The sequence below is a fragment of the Elephantulus edwardii genome, unplaced genomic scaffold (genome assembly GCF_000299155.1).
Source record: "Elephantulus edwardii isolate Elephantulus edwardi_28Jun2011 unplaced genomic scaffold, EleEdw1.0 scaffold00226, whole genome shotgun sequence".
NCBI classification, from domain to species: Eukaryota; Metazoa; Chordata; class Mammalia; order Macroscelidea; family Macroscelididae; genus Elephantulus; species Elephantulus edwardii.
Genome location: NW_006399976.1, coordinates 244,265 through 260,931, shown reverse-complemented (window position 1 = coordinate 260,931; position 16,667 = coordinate 244,265). Strand labels below are relative to the sequence as shown.

Here is a 16,667-nt window from a genome sequence, read left to right as displayed (position 1 = left end):
GATGGGAGAAGCCGGGTGAGGGCGGGGCCAAGGCTGTAGAGGAGATGGAAGGAGGGTGAGGGCGGGGCCAAGGCTGTAGAAGTGATGGGAGGAGCCGGGTGAGGGCGGGGCCAAGGCCGTAGAGGAGATGGAAGGAGGGTGAGGGCGGGGCCAAGGCTGTAGAAGTGATGCGAGGAGCCGGGTAAGTGGGAATGGTGCGTAGAGGCAGAGTCAGGGCCTAGGTGGGGGTTTAAGAGGGTCAGTTGAGCCCCGGGGCTGCGCAAGGGTGACACCTACCAGAAAATGGGGCTCTGGCCTGGCTCGCGGACCACATAATAGTCCTTGTCGAGCGGCAGCAGCTTGGCGAGGCCGAAGTCGGCGATCTTGACGTGCGCCTCGTTCTCCACCAGGATGTTGCGGGCCGCCAGGTCTCGGTGAACACAGCGGCAGAGGCCCAGGTATTCCATGCCCTGAGGGCAGCAGCATGGGGGCACAGAGATATACTCTAGGATGACTTACCGGGGACCTCAATCTCAACCCAGAACCCCACTCTGAGCCATCCACTCCTGTTATAATCTCCATCTGAATCTCCAAGCACGACCTCAATCCCAAATTTCTATCCTTAGCCTTAATCGTTCACCCACGCACAGCCTGATTAAGCCGAGGCGGCTGGGGCGCACCCCTCACCGCACCTTGCAGATCTGCGAGGCGTACAGAAGCAGGCGGCCTGCGTCCAGGCGGGTGCGGTACCTCTGCAGGTAGTCACGCAAGCAGCCGCTGGGCAGGTACTCCATGACCAGGCGCAGGCTCTGGCGGCCTGGGGGTGGGGAAGGCAGGGTCACGGGTGTTCTTCCTGTCTACTCCCCCTCCACATCTCCCTCCACAATAAGACCTAGATTCCCTCCAGGCCTCAGTGTTGCTGCCTGTTAAATGGGGATGGGGACAACGAAATTTTTTTCTAATATCAGGATCTTCAACAACGTACATTGACTTGTCTAGACCTCATGACGACTAATTTTTTTTTTTCTAGTGGAGTAAAGAGGGGTTAAACAGTCTGCCCAAGCTAGTGAGGGGCAGAGCGGGTTCCAAACTGCCGCCCCTCATGTATTATTGATGGTCCATCAAGTGCGTAGGATTCAAGGACCTCAGTTTCACATTCCAGGACATGGCTAACCAGGGCCATAGCTGACACCACGATACTTGACGATGAAGTCACTGTGAAGGGCTTTAAGAATCTGAATCTCCCTCTGGAAGTCCCTCTGCTGGTCTGGCCCGCTGTGCTGTAGCTGTTTCACAGCCACCAGAGCGCCTGTGTTGTCGCCCAGTGGGTCATAGCGGCACAACTCCACGCTGCCAAAGTTGCCCTAGGAGAAGAGACTGGGGTCAGCTAGCAAAGGTGGGTCCTGGCCCCACCTCCTCGGAGAGGCCCTGCCCTCCCCAGAAAGGCTCCGCCCACTCATCCAGGCACCCTCACCTTGCCCAGCTGTGAGATGTACTTGAGGTGCCTCTCCTCGAAGATCGTGGGGTCCTGACAGACATACAACTGGACTCCATTCCACAGCCCATCGCGGGGTGCCAAGGCATTAGGCGTGGGATCCGAGAGGAGCTCGTAATCTGTGTGGGTAGGATATATATGAGCAATGCATCCCCCACCAAGCAAAGCTCCTGATTTAACTGCTGTGTTATCTTTATGTACACAGCCAACTCTCTCTGTGCTTTACCGCAGGGTCACTGTAAGCTAAAGGGCTCCTTTGGACAATCCACTTGAGCAGTGCTCTGCCTATGCAATTGTCCAAGCCTGGCCGCGTGACTAAATGTAGGCCATTGTGTGTCCTTCCTAGCCCTGCCCATCCTGCTCCCTTTGCAGGCACCTGAAGTGATGAGGCTGTTGAGGTCTCGGATGACCGCGCGGAAGGAGGGCCTGTGACCCGGCTCATAGGCCATGCACTGCTGGATCATCAGGGCCAGCTCTGTCCACTTGGGGGCTGGCAGCTCCTGCTGGTCCTTATAGAACTGGAGTTTCTGGAGGGGGGAGTTAGTGTTGGTTATATCTGGTGCCCAACCTGCCCAGGCAGGACCTTCTGCTGAATCTACCCATCCAATGCCGGGAGGGGGTTCTGACCTTGGCAGGATCCAGGGCACTAATGGGCATGGGGACCCCGCTGAACACCTCCCAGACTGTGGCACCAAAACCCCACTTGTCAGCCTCCAAGCCGAGTGTCCGGGCCTCCTGGAGACACTCAGGGGCCACCCAGGGGATCCTGTCGGTGAGCACTGCAGATCAAGGAAGAGATGCTCAGGGCCCCATCTCCTTGCCCACCAGGCCTGAACTCTGCTGCCTACGCACACTTACTCTCCAGGCTTAGCACCATGGGGCTGACCCCAGGGTCACTCAGCTTGATGAAGGGTGGGCTTCCGTCAGCTCCTTCCCGAGCCAGAAGCACCTTCCGGGCTGAGACGTTGCCATGAGTGAGGCCTTTGTCCTCCTACATGGACCAGACAGACATAGGAGTATACCAGAGAGGATTTGATGGCTGAATCTGCTGGATGGGAAACTCGTATACATCCTTCAAAGCCCAGCTGGTACTGCCCAGATCATGCTCCAGCATCTTTCCTAGATTACCTGTCTGGCCCTATGTGGTACATTTTAAATCTTTCCAATTTAGACCTTGCCCACTCTTCCCAGGAGCTTCTTTTTCCTCCTGTCCTGGTTTCCCACTAAATGAACTGCATACGGGGTCCCAGGATATGAATAACCTGAAAGTATTTTCCCAGGCTGTTCTTTCAGCCTAACACTCTCCTGTGATGAAATTCTACTTCATCTTTAAGTCCCCAGCTCCAATATCCCTACCACTACTTTCCCCAACTTCAGGCTCCATGGGTAACTTTCTTGTGTTGTTACACCTCTCAGCTTTATTCATTCTTACCAAACTCCTATCTATACTTCAGAGCCCCCTCCACCTAGAGGAAGATTTTTCTATAAATGGATGATGGAGCAGACAGAGCAGCACTTACTAAATAGTTCAGCGCGTAGGCCAGCTGCTTGACCACCTGCAGCTTCCAGCTGGCTGGCACCAGGTGGCCACGCTTGCGCAGGTATGTGTCTAGTGCCCCCAGGTGCACAAACTCCTGGACCATGATGCCTGGTGGTGTCAGGAAGAGAAAGAGTGGAAGGCTGGACTGGACTTCTGTTCAGAACACACTGCCCCCACCCCAGGCTTGAGGGTCTCTCAAACTTCAACTCGGGCTCTTTCTAACAACATCTCTAGCGTAATGACCCACATCTGCTTCACTGCTTCCATCACTCTGAAATATTTGCCAAGTTATCTCTCTTTACCTCATTTGCAGTTCATTTTGTGGACTAGACTCTCCCCCCAACTCTTCTTCTCCTTCCTTAAGTCCCATTTATATACACACACACACATGCACACCTATATCTCTAATTTTTTGTGATTTTAAAGAAATTCATTCATTGCTTCACATTTTCCTCCCTACCCTCTCCCAGTTCACTTTCCTCTTTAAAAAATTCATTCAATGTTGCAAAGTCCTGTTTATTCTTGCCTTTCCACTTTAAAGCTTTATTAACCCCTAACCATCTCCTTCACATCCTTCCAAGCGCACTTGTTCCTGTTCAGACCACGTCCTAGCATCCTCCCTAGTCTTTGGGCATCATGTGTGGCCCTCTGTAATCCATCTCCCACCCTGATTTGACCTTGAGAATGAGTCAGCAGCCTCTTCTGACCACTGGCAATTCCCTGAGATACCCCCATCATACACTGATCACTTATCAGACCTCCCACCCCCAGTCTGTCACATTCTACACTGACATGTCCACCTCCTTCCTCTTGGAGAATTCCTACACAATCTTCAAGGCTCTGATGTCCCCTCTACTATTTTCCCTGATTAAGCCGGGTCCCCACTTCCTAACATATCCTGAGGGGTGATAAATAGCAGCTGAGCTGAATTCATAACAAACCAAGGCTTGGAGAATAGGTCCTTGCAAAGGTGAGATTGGAACTCAGTTCCTTCTGACCTATGACACCTCTAGGGGTGGGAACTGGAGCCCCCGCCGCCCATGGAGGAATGGGTACAGGACGACACTCACTGGTGGCCATGGGCTCCAGCCAGGGCAGGCTCAAGTGTACTGCTAATGTTCCTATATATAGTTTTAGTAGGGTTTAGGGAGAGGGGCGGCCCCGGGCTGGGAGGTAGGGAGGTCAGGGTGGTCTCTCACTGTCTCCAGCCATGCACACGCCATGCAGCAAGACGAGATGCTGATACGACACTTGGCTCATCAAGCTTGCTGCTTCCAGAAATGACTGGGGGAGAGTAGGTGGAGAGAGAAACTATGTGGGTCCTTCCACTCCAAAGAAGAACCCCCAAACTTGGCTGCTTACAAACCAGCCTCAAGTATTCTTCCTTGGGCCGTGGCTCCTGAAACCTATTATTAGGGCCTACAACTCTCAAGTTATTTTCTATTAGTGACAGAAGTTCCCCCAGTAATCTATCTAGAGTTTCTCACACAGAAGTGAGAGATTCAGGATCCAGGCCCTGCAGATATCTCTACCCACACCTCCCTCTTTCCCTCTCTAGCTCTTCTCCAGCTCCTGGGCCTCCTTGCTGTTCCTTAAACCAGGCAGGCTCAGCCCTGCCCCAGGGCCTTTGCACTGCTTATTCCCTCTCCCAGGTACACTGTTTTCACCTGCTTCTATCTTCCACAGTTCTTCCATACTGTAGAGTTTGGAAATGCCCTGGCTATGCTTCTGTTGTTTTTAGTTCCCACATTTCTAAAACTCTTCTGAGCCCTCAACCCTCACCCAGAAGTCCCACCATCTCCCTCCCGCTCACCTCCATATAGTTCTTATGCTTGGCATCCATCACCTTGAGCAGCACCTCAGTCTCCCAGACTTCTCCCTCGATGGCCTCATGGCGACAACCCCGGTAAATTTTAGTGAAGGACCCGTGGCCCAGGTTTTCATGCTGGAGGGAGAGGGGCAACAGGAGAGGGCTGTGAGGTGCTGCCTTGGGATCTCAGTTGCCAGTCGACCACCCCAAAAAGGCACAGGAGCTGATCTCATTTTACATGGGGAAACTGAGGCATAGGACAGCTAAATCATGTGCCTGAGGCTACCCAGCAGAGAAGAGTGTAGACTCAGGTCTCAAGACTCCAGACTTTGAGGTCCTACCCCATCTCCACCTCCCCAGGACCCCTTACCCACTCCAGGCTGTCTGGTGGGATCTTGTGAAATGTCATCTGGCTCAGCTGGCATTGGGATTGGGGCTGAACAAGGGATGACGTGGGCAGATTGCAGCCTCCCCGGACCACAATCAGGTTGGACTTTTCTATGGATACAAGGCAGTTGGGGGGAGGAGGGGGCAAGAATCAAAGGTGAGAAAAAAAGGGATTAATGCCTGTATTTGTTTGAAGGTCCCTTCCAGAAGCTAACTCTGAATTGATAACTCAGGGATAGATACATGATTTATTTAAAGGTGGCCCTTGAAACCCTAGTGGGAGTTCAAGAAGTGAGACAGAGAAGAAAGGAGCCCCAATGGTGTTGTTAGGTACCGTTGAGTTTAGTACAACTCATGGTGATCCTATAATCAAAAGATCTGAACCCTGTTATATCCTGAGCCATCCTCACACCTCCTGACACCCACAAGAGCCCATTGTGACAATCACTGTGTCAGATCACCTGGTTAGGGTCTTCCTCTCCTTCACCGATCCTCCACCCTTCCTAGCATCATGACTTTCTCCAAAGAACATACCCAAATTATGTGAGGCAAAGCCTCATCATTCTTGCCTCCAAAGACCACTCTGGCTGTACACTCTCCAAAACATATCTGTTTGTTCTTTTGGCTGTCCATGGGATATGCAGTGCTCTTCTCCAACACCACAGCTCAAAGGCATCAATTCTTTTTCTGTCATCCTTAGTCATTTTCCAGCTCTCAGATATATAGCAAGTGATTTGAAAGATGATGGCCTGAATCAGATGCACCTTAGTACTCAAACTGACATCATTACTCCTCAGTAATTTGGAGAGGACCCTAACTGCAGATTTTCCCAGTGCAACATGTCTCCTTATTTCCTGATTGCTGGTACCAAGGGAAGGAGCCCCATAAGGGGGCAATAATGAGCAGATGGCTCTGTGACAACCAGGACTCAGTCCTCGGAGACTGGAGTACACTTCACAACTGTTGAAAATGTTTGAGTGTGAAATTCACCTAGAAGAAATGCTAAAAGATGGAGAGAGACTGAGCTCTAGTAACATCTCTAGGATTCAGCTGCACCTAGATCCAGCTGTGCCTGAAGCTTTATCAATCCATTTGCCATTAAATCCTCCTTCCCCCACTTCCCCCAAACCACCTTGACCTGCAATTTCTGCCCACTTGCCACACAGAAATATCAAAAGTGAGGGGCCAAGATTTCTCAGCTTCAAAGAGAGCACTGCCTCACCTTTGGGTCTAGGGAGGCAGCAGGAGATGAGGTTCAGGGCAATTCCATCTACATGCAGCCCACCATCCCAGCAGGCTGCCAGGAGTTCACGAAGGCTGCTGTGGGGCCGCCCCACACCAGCCAGGGAGACAGTTCCAGTGGGGTCTCGCTGGATGAGGCAACCTTTGTAATCTGGGCCAAGGGGTGTCTGCAAAGGAAGGTAATCCCTGAATGAGTGTGGGCATCACCATCTCCTTGACTCCTCTTCGTCAAGCACCATAAAATAATTTCAACCTCTAGATCTTAGCATATACTGTTCCCTCCCCTGAGAATGTTCACTGGGCAATTATAAACACATATTTTTAACAATTTTTTTTATTCCTTTTAAAAAAAAGTTTTTGACACATCTTTCACATCTTAACACAGAGGTCTCTTCCTCCAGGAAGCCCTCCTTGCCTTCCTTGCCCCTACAGGGTGGACTCTATTCTAAGTCAAGTATCTTCCCAGAATAGAGAAATGAGATGAGATGGTCAAACCTGAACACAGACAGTGAGCAGGAAGCTGTCAAAGTCTTGGGGGCTCCGGCGGAGGACGTAGGAGCCAGGAAGTGAGCCCTTTGTCTTGAGCTTGTCAATGGCAAAATCCAGCCTGTGGGGACAGGTGACATGGGAGGGTAGAGGGAATCAAAGAAAGAGATGAAGGGAGACAGGCAGAGGCTGAGAAAGAAAACTAGTCTGAGGTCCAAATCCATTTCCCTCTGGACCATCCAGGACCCTCGTCATCTAACTGCCTTATCTATGAAAACCTCAAGTTCATTGCTGATGGAGTCGGAAATGACTCCTAACTGACCCTCCAGCTAGTTTTTGGAGGCTGTAAATCACATGAGAGGAAATGGTTTATTTTTCCTTAGAGCTGTTAGAAGATTCAAATTACTAAGGTAGCCTTAGGTAGCAGTGAACTCTCTACAGACTATGCCGTCTTCTTTTATAAAATGAGAGGAAAATCGTGGCTTCTGCCAAGAGATTGAAAAAGTCAAGAGAGGTGAAGCCAGTCGCCCTGTCCGTCCCAAGAAATGGCTCTGGGGCCCGGGAGTCAGAGAGGGGAGTATCGCTGAGTCAGGGGTTGAGAGACCTCAGCCTCCTGGAAATTCAAATACACACTGGGCCTGTTCCAAATGCCTGGTATCTTGGTCAACGATCCTAAGGCAAGCCTAGGAGGTGGAGGAGACTCAGCTGCCGAGAAGAGTGACTCTTGTGGCCTGGGAGAGGGACCTGAATCAGGTGACCACTGGGCAGAAGGAAAGGTCCTTACGTGATGGGACCATGGCAATGCTCAGCCACCTCCTCCAGCAGCCTCGGAGGCGCCACCTCTTTACAAAAGTAGTGTCGCGAGTCGGTGGTGAGCCGGAAGTAGCCGTCCACGAGCGCCACGAAGGACAAGGCGGCCAGGAGCCCGGGGAACTCGGTCTCCTGCTCGGAAACCAGAGTCAGAGCCCACCGTGGATAGAAGGGGAAGGTCCCCAGGCCTCGACACACATCCCTCCACCACCACCCCCCCCACCCCCCCCCGGGAAGGCCGCCCAGGGCACCCACCAGGATCTGATTGTCCGCCCTGGTGATGGTGACCATGCGGTGCTCCCCAGCTGGACCCGTGCGCTGGGCCTGCTTGACACTGACGTCTACGATTTCGGGGAAGTCACAGAAGGGCTGCAGACTCTAGAGAAGAGGGACAGGGCTTAGCCCTCAAGTTCTCTCGGGAACCTGGACGCTCCCCAGCCCTGCGAAGCACTCCTACCGCTCTCAGCCTCATCTCTGACCCTCCCCGCTTCTAATCTTCTGTCCCTTCCACTCTCACCTCCCTCCTCTTTCTCAGTCTCACCCAGACAAGTCCTAGGTCCCTCTTTCATCCATCCAGTCCCCACCATGTGTCCCTCTCTCTTCTATATCCCACCCCCTCATAAGTCCCACCCTTCTGACGCCCACGCCGATTTCTGAATCCCACAGACCCCAACTGAGCATCCCCTTCCTGCCCCAAATTACGCCCCCTTCCTCCCAAGCCCCCTCTTCAAGCCCTTTCGAGACGCTGGTCTTTTTTTATAAGATCTGCCTCCTCTGAGCCCTGCCCCCATGAGGCTTCCTAAACCACTTCCTGGCTTAGTTGCACCCCAAATAAATACTGCTATCTACCTTTTATTAGTATAGCCGGGAACCCTGCCCCTCTTTAATATTCATTCCTTTCTAGGATAAATCTCTGTAATGCCGCCCACCCGTAGCCCCTCTCACTCAACTTGTCTCCATCTCCACCCTAGTTTAGCCCCATCCCCTTTCCAGCCCACTCCCACAAACCCCTCCCCCCAACCTTGGCCCGCCCCTCCAGAGCCCAGTCCACCCAATCACATTCTGTCCTCTCTGCTTGTTTTCATTCCCTCTCCACTCGGCTCCACCCCCTCACTTAGCTCCGCCCCGCAGGCCACGCCCTCACCTCGTGGTCGCCCAGGCTCCAGGAGATGCCGCTGCCAGCGGCCACACTCAGCAGGCCCTGCTGGTCCTGACCCCCGGGGACCCCCGGAAGGCCCACGTGGAAGGTCTCGACGGCTCCGGATGGGTCCAGCCGCTCCAGGTCCATAATGTACTTGACCATGAGCGATTGCCGGTCCGCTTGGCAGGCAGCCACGCGGCGCAGAGCCAGGCTCACGGTCCTCCGGATGCGCCTCCGGGTCACAAAGCTGAGGCCCTGGATGAAGTTGCGCAGGCTGGGCGGCAGGCAGGCCTTGTAGCTGCGGGGGAGAAGGCCTCGGTGTGTGGGGATGGACATTCAGTTTCATAACTGAGGAGTCCCCATGGGAGGGCTCACTGAGGGAAACCAGGCGCCCGAAACGACACTCTCAGTTATAGGAGTGGGGCTCAGCCTCAGGGGTATGGACCCTGGGATGGACGGAGGATACACATTCTTCACTTTAGGAGGCAAAGCCTCAGCCCAGGCACTCCCCTTTGGGGGTGGAGGGTAGGGGCGGGCCTTGGACCGGGCAGGCTTTGGGGTGTCAAGACCCATGGAGCCCCTGGTGAAGTCCAGAGTGGACCTGCACCTTCCTGAGCCCTCACCTGATGGTCTTCAGCAGATCCTCCGGTTGCTGGGCCCGCTCAAGCGCCATGCGAGTCAGGTCCAGCACAGCCAGGCTGAGGCACTCGCCCTGCTCCTTGAGGTCCAGCCCCACCCGGAGGTGACCATTCACCAGGTCGCTGCGGTGCTGAGTGCCAGACACAGAGAGGGTCAGCTGAAGCCCTGGTGTGCTCTGTTGACCCCTATTTCTAGGCTGCCATGGGGAGGGTCAGCTGAGGCCACCCAACAATTAGCGCTGGTGTTCACCTGCTAACTTCCAGTTGAGGGCCGGCCCCCAACCCTAGGTTGTCATAAGGAGGGCTGAGGAATGCTGATGTGGCCATGCTGGCTCCTCCACTCAAGTGTTAACCTGAAACTCTGGGCTGATCCTGAGCCCTAGGCTTCCAGGGGGAAGTTCAGCCAAGGCTGTCCAGCTACAGACCCTGGTATGACTCTGCTGATCCTAATCTGAACCCCAAAGCCAGGGCTGACCCGAAACCCAAGGCTAATCATCAACCCTAGGCTGCCACAGGAAAAGTAAACTGATACCACCCAACCATGAACCCTCCCACCCCAGGACTGACCCCCAACCAAGAGTTAATTCACCCAATCCCCAGCTAAGCCCCAATCTTAAACTGTCACAGAGAGGATCAGCAGAGATTCCCCACCCACAAGCCGGTTTGTGGCTCTGCTTCTCCCTGACCCTGGGTCAAAGCGCTCCGAACTCTCACCTGGGCAAAGAGGTGCTCCACTACCGGCAGGTCGAGGATGGCACTGGCCAAGTCCTTGCGGAGCCCAAAGCGGTGGCATTTCTCCAGGCCAAACCAGTTGGGGAAGTAAAAGCTGAAGGAAAAGAGAGCCTAGGGTGGATTGTAGGCATCCTGGCCTCCACGCTGGGGGGTGTGGTGGGAGTGCTGGCCTTCCAGGGCCTAGGCTGTACAGCTGACTTTCTGTGTGATTTTGGGAAAATGTCCACCGCTCTTTGGTCTCAGTTTCCTCCTCTGTGACATAAGCAATGACCACACTCACCCACCCTTAGAGGCACCAGGAGGCATAGGAAGACCATACACTCTTGATCATGTTAAATGTCCATTTCCTTAGTCCTCAGAAAAAGGCTTCTGGTCAGGGTAACATTCTAGACAGAGCCTGCGGGGAGGGGCTTTCCTACCGGAGCCTGTAGACCAGGATGTGAGTGCTCCCATCCTCCACAGAGAACACGTGGCTTGGGGGGAACCAGCAGGACAGGTCCTCGGTGGCCAAGGCAAAGAGGGAATGGTACACTGGCAGGATTCCTGTGGGGACAGTCCCGTCAGCTCCCTTCTCTGCATGTCCACCTGTCCCCCTGCATGGCTGCCAGTGTCTCCCCCTCCCCCAACTCTACAGTATCTTCCTCACCTTCAGCTCTGACACCATGTCCCAATCTTGTTTACACATACCCCAAGGCTCCCTATTGCCCTCAAGAGAGAAGCCACTTACTGTTTTTCAAGGCTCCGTGCCTCTCTTCCCAGGCAACCCACTTCCTTTCTATACTTTTCTCAGGATGACCACCTGTTACCTTCTTATGCCATCACACTTCTTGGATTTTGTATATGCCAGTCATTCTGCCTTAATTTCCCAGCCTGTATGTCGTCCTTTGAAACCTAATTCATTGCTGCAAGTCATTTCTGATGGGATCAACTGTCTAGAGTTCCCAAGGCTATGAACCTTTACAGAAGCTGACTGCCACATCTTTCTTCTGAGGAGCTGCTGGCCGATCAGAACCTCTGAACACTGTGCCACCATGACTCTTCTTCCTCTATTATCAAACTACTACTTATCCCTCAAAACCCCAGCTCCAATCTGCCACAGGCGGTTTCTCATCACCCTCTCCCCATATCCTTGGCCTTTCCTCTGGAATAACCCACTTACCACTGGCCTTAGCAGCCCGTACACACAGTTCCTCCGCCGAGTGATCCCCAAAGGAAAAGGAGAGTCTCTCAGGGGGCCCCGGGCCCCTCGGGGGAAGCAGGACATGCAGGGTACCAGCCTCTGAGGATGAGAGGCTGCAGGAGCGCTGAGAGATCAGGGGGGTCTCCTCACTTGGAGGGGCCATAAGTGCAGCCTGTCTGAGACACAGGGAGAGATGGCCCTTCAGTCTCAGGCAGGTGTCCTCAACTCATCCACAGGCAAGCAGAACGGAACTTCTTGGCAGGTGAGGATGAATAAAATGAGCAGAGATGCTACAGAATACAGATAAGGATGGAGCCAAGGTGGATGGATGGCTGTAGAGGAGAATGGGAAAGAGACACAAACAGAAAAGAAGGAAATGGAAAGAGACAGAAAAAGAGGGAGACAGGGCTGAGTGTGCAAGAGACACACCCATGTCAGGGCTGAGCTAGGAGTTACAGAGCATTCAGCTCAGCTTTCTATAAATTCACACCACTGCACTTCTCAGGGCTGGAGCCAGCCATCACCAATCAATTCACAGCTTTCAGTCACCCCAGCCCACCCTGTGCCCCCTGACAGACATGCACAATCAATTACAAATGTGAAGATTTGCCCACCAAGGAAGCAGATAGTTGTTGTATTTCTTCACCGTGTCTGTCTAATTATCTCTATCTTTGTCTCGTTCATTATCCCACCCTCCTTTTACCCCTCCAGTCATCTTTCCCCTCCCCTCAGTCTTCTATGGCCAAAAGTCCACCAGGGTGGACACAAGAGGAAACCATTCCCTTCCTCGTATCCCCCAACACACTTAACCTCTAACTCTCTCAGGAGGAGCCCCAGAGCTCAGGGCCTTGTTAACCAGGGTGATGGGCTTGAGCTTCAAGTCCAGAGAGCAAATGGGAAAGGCAGATCCATTAGAATTGGCCAGCAAGATGCTCCAAAGAAAATGTGGGTAAAAATTTATATTCTACAACAAGATCCCCCAAATCAAACCCTTTGTAGTTGGGTTGATTCCAACTCATAGTAACTCCTTAGGACAAACTGGAGCCGTCCCATGGAGTTTCCAAGACTATAATCTTTACTGAAGCAGACTGCCACGTCTTTCTTTTGCAGAAGAAAAATTTGAAGAATTTCTTCTGCAAGTGAGTTTGAACCACCAAGCTTTCCCTTAATAATCAAGCACTTAGTCACTATGTCACCAGGGTGCCAACAAGACCCTAGGAGGTGACATTCATGGTACTATTGGTACCATCAGCCAGGAGAATCAAAAGATGAATTACATTGGGAAAATCTGCTGTCAAGGACGTCTCCTGAGTACTGGAGAGCAATGGTGTCATTCTAGAGATTAAGGTGTGCCTGATCCAGGCCATGGTCTTCTTGCTATGAATCAGAAATCTGGACAATGACTAAGGATGACAGAAGAAGAACTGATACCTTTGAATTGTGTTGCTGAAGAAGAGTATTGAATATACCATGGACTGCTAGGAGACCAAACAGGTTTGTTCTGGAGAGGGTGAAATCAGGCTGCTCCTTGGAGGCAAGGATTCTGAAGCTTCATCTGGCATACTTTGGACATGTTGCAAGAAGGGATCAGTTCTTGGAGAGAAATATTATGCTTGGAAGGGTGGAAGAACAGCACAAGAGTGGAAGACCCTTGATTTGATGGATTGAGTCCGTGACTGGGGTAATGGGGGTTAGGTGTGTCAGAGACAATGAAGTTGGCCTAGGACAGAGAGGGGTCAGAGCTGTTGTGCATAGGGTCACTGTGAGTTAGCTGAAAGCAACTTGATGGCACATAACAACAACCTCCACTCAGCCCTGAGGGCAGATGATATCCTCAAGCTCCAAGTTCAAATCTCTGAGTCCACCTTTAAAATGGACCAATCAAGAGAAAAGGACAACATGGTAAAGCTGAGGTTGGAGGAAAGGAGGGAGACCCTCCATGAGATGAATTAATACAATGGCTGCAGCAATGGGTTCGAACCATCAATGATCACGGGCTAATACAGGACCAGGCAATGCTTTGCCCTGGTGCCCGGGAACACCTTGAGTTGAAGGTCACTTAATTTTTTTAAAATTTAATTTTATTTTATTCGTGTGTGTGTGTGTGTGTGTGTGTGTACCTTCAAAACGGACCTGACTGGTACAGGAGGAGATTATCCTTCCTTCTCCAGCAAAGCATCTGGTGGATTTGAACCGCACACCTCTGGGATTGCAGTGCAGCTTCTTGCCACTAGAAAGTCACTTAAAGGCCAGTAACAAACACTCCACCATATCCCTTTCATGTGACTCCACTCTCTGGGCCCCAGCTTCCTTGGCTGAGCAATTGGCTGACTCCTCATGTCCCCATAAGGTAGTTTGTTAATCCCAGCCTGGTCCCAAGGTGTCAGCTGTTAAAAAGCACTAACTCCTGTCATCCTGGATCAGGTGCCAGCATCTCCTCCTCCCTTTGCCATTGAGTTGGAATTTACTCATAGCTGATCCTCCAACAGAATTTCAGAGGCTGTAAATTGCATAAGAGGAGATTGTCCATCTTGGAGCAGCTGGTGGATTCGAATTACCTGCCTTTGGGTTGGTAGCACAACTCCCTACCACTAAGCCACCAGAGAGAGCTCCCTATGCGCTCAGGCAGCCTTTGACAATTTCCAGCTAAATCTGCTAGGAAGGACCCTGGGAACCACAATTGGAAAGAGAACATAGAGGAATGGAGAATTTTCCAGAAAGGAGGTCCTCAGTGCCCAGACCAGGGATCAGAACAGTCTTGGCCCCAGGAGCCTTAAAGCCTCTCTGTTACCCCAACAGTGGTCATTTACCATCCTGATTCTAACAACCAAATGGGTTCCACACCTGTTTGCACTTTGTACCAATGGGATCATTAATGTGTCCTCTGATACTCCCTCAATGTTGTAAGATTATAATAATAATAAAGGAATCTTAACCAGTCTGAGCACAGATAACTTAGCATTCATTTTTCCACAGTAAGAAACAGAAGGACCTAAAGCCCCTATAGGGAATAACTTGTTGGTTCCAGGCCTTCAAGTTGCATCAGGGGATAGATATCAAGGTAAATTGGTATAACATAACAAAGATATATCTACATCCTACTTTAGTAAATAGCAACGAGGGTCTTAAAAACTTGCAAGTAGCCTTTCTACGAAGATGGCGCTGAAAGTGGAGAAAGAAGCCCCAGCAGCCCCTCCCAAAACTAAAACCAAAGCAAAGGTATTAAAGGCCAAGAAGGCGTCCTGAAGGGCGTCCACAGCCAAAAAAAAAAAAAAAAAGAAGATCTGCATGTCACCAACTTTACGGCAGCCTAAGACGCTGAGACTCCAAAGGTGGCCCAAATACCCCCGGAAGAGCGGCCCCAGGAGAAACAAGCTTGACCACTATGCCATCATCAAGTTTCTCCTGACCACTGAGTCAGCCAGGAAGAAGACAGAAGATAACAACACACTTGTGTTCATTGTGGATGTCAAGGCCAACAAGCACCAAATTAACATGTTGAGGCAAATGACAGCAAATGTGTTTCTAAGCACGACTGTCAATTTAAAAAGTGTGCGGCAATGTGTTAAACAAGCTGTAAAGAAACTGACATTGATTCCTCATAGGTGAGCGGTTTAAATCCACCAGATGGTCTGCTGGAGAAGGAAGGGCAAACTCCTCCTGCACCAGTCAGATCCAATTTGATGGTACACACACACACACACACACAAAATAATTACATTTAAAAAAAAGAAGCTCTGACATTGATGTGGCCAAGGTCAACACCTTGATCAGGCCTGATGGAGAGAAGAAGGCCAGTGTTCAACTTACTCCTGACTATGATGCTTTGGACATTGCCAACAAAATTGGAATCATCTAAATTGAGTCCAGCTGGCTAATTCTAAATACAAATTTTTCTCGCCAAAACAGAACAAAACCCTTGCAAGTAGTTATCTAACATACAACTATTAGATTCTCCTGTCCTGGGTAAAGAAGATTGAAGGAAATCACAGCCACGTGGAAGCAGTCAGTCCACAGTAATAATGGAGCTCATGAACCTCAGCCTCCATGACTGAGACCAGATGAACTAGCTGCTGCCCAGCTACCACTGCTGACTGCTCTACAAAGGGTCACAACAGGAGGTCCTTAGGGTGAGAGAGAAAGTTATAGACCAAATCAAAAAGAATCATAAAATAGCCAACCTTATTGGTCTGACAGAGCCTGGTGAAACTCCCAAGGCTATGGCTTTTGTTGTTGTTGTTAGGTGCCAGGGTGTCAAGTACAACGCATAGGCACCCTATGAGCAACAGATCTGAACCCTTTCCTATCCTGTGCCATCCTCACAGTCTCTGACACACTTGAGCTCTTTGCTGCAGTCACTGTGTCAATCAAGCTACATGGTTGAGGGTCTTTAGTACCCTTTGAATGTAGGATTGACTCTAATGACATAGGCTTCAAGCAAACAACAGACTGGCTTATAAAGTGAACTGCAGGTAACTCTGGTGGCCTAGTGGTAAGAAGCTGAACTGCAATCCCAAAGCCACACAGTTCAAATTCATCCTCTGTTCCTTGAGAGGAGGATGAGCAATCCCCTTCCATGTGACTAACTGTCTCTGAAAATCTGTTTGAGGGTCAGCACAGGTTGGCTCCAATTCCACAGCACACAACGACAGTAACATGAGCAGTAACACAAGGGAAGTGCTTAGTCCTTGAAACAATGAACTGTTCAAGGTCAGCATGTGCCTAGAGACAAAACCCAGACAGCAGGAAGGGATGTGATGGGAGGATGAATGGAAACAGGAACCACAAGGAGGAAGTGGTATCTATTATGGGGATTGTGACCACTGTAAAAAAACCAAAATGTGTATGAATGGCTGAATGTAATACCAATCTATGCAGTAAACTTTTTCTCCAATCTCAATTTTTTAAAAAAATATAAACAACTATGAGATATCATCTCATCCCAGTAAGAATAGCAAAATTTAACAGAAAAGCAAACAACAAATGCTGGTGAGGTTGTGGAAAAACTGGAACCCTTATTCACTGTTGGTGGGAGTATAAAATGGTGCAACTTCTCTGGAAGGTGGTTTGGCACTTTCTCAAAAAGATGCAAATGGAAATACCATTTGACAGAGCAATTCCACTACTGGGAATATATCCCAAAGAAATCATAACTGCCACCCAAGCAAATATATGCACACCCATGTTTATTGCTGCTTTGTTTACAATAGCAGAGAGCTGGAAACAA

General features: G+C 50.8%; 1 protein-coding gene across 1 annotated transcript in view; it reads right to left on the bottom strand.

Annotated features, from left to right (window-relative positions):
• Positions 1-11,603, bottom strand: part of JAK3 (Janus kinase 3) — a 22,063-nt gene extending 10,460 nt beyond the window's left edge. The window contains exons 1-20 of the mRNA XM_006898310.1: positions 11,420-11,603; positions 10,680-10,803; positions 10,243-10,354; positions 9,514-9,659; positions 8,894-9,188; positions 8,005-8,127; positions 7,724-7,881; positions 6,949-7,060; positions 6,434-6,620; positions 5,195-5,322; positions 4,828-4,959; positions 4,214-4,298; positions 2,995-3,122; positions 2,333-2,465; positions 2,102-2,253; positions 1,851-2,001; positions 1,454-1,593; positions 1,154-1,343; positions 672-796; positions 277-449 (exon numbers count right to left, since the gene is read on the bottom strand). Of these exons, the coding sequence (XP_006898372.1) occupies positions 277-449; positions 672-796; positions 1,154-1,343; positions 1,454-1,593; positions 1,851-2,001; positions 2,102-2,253; positions 2,333-2,465; positions 2,995-3,122; positions 4,214-4,298; positions 4,828-4,959; positions 5,195-5,322; positions 6,434-6,620; positions 6,949-7,060; positions 7,724-7,881; positions 8,005-8,127; positions 8,894-9,188; positions 9,514-9,659; positions 10,243-10,354; positions 10,680-10,803; positions 11,420-11,603 (2,978 nt within the window). The remainder of the gene's footprint in view (positions 1-276; positions 450-671; positions 797-1,153; positions 1,344-1,453; positions 1,594-1,850; positions 2,002-2,101; positions 2,254-2,332; positions 2,466-2,994; positions 3,123-4,213; positions 4,299-4,827; positions 4,960-5,194; positions 5,323-6,433; positions 6,621-6,948; positions 7,061-7,723; positions 7,882-8,004; positions 8,128-8,893; positions 9,189-9,513; positions 9,660-10,242; positions 10,355-10,679; positions 10,804-11,419) is intronic.
• Between the last annotated feature and the right edge of the window lie 5,064 nt (positions 11,604-16,667).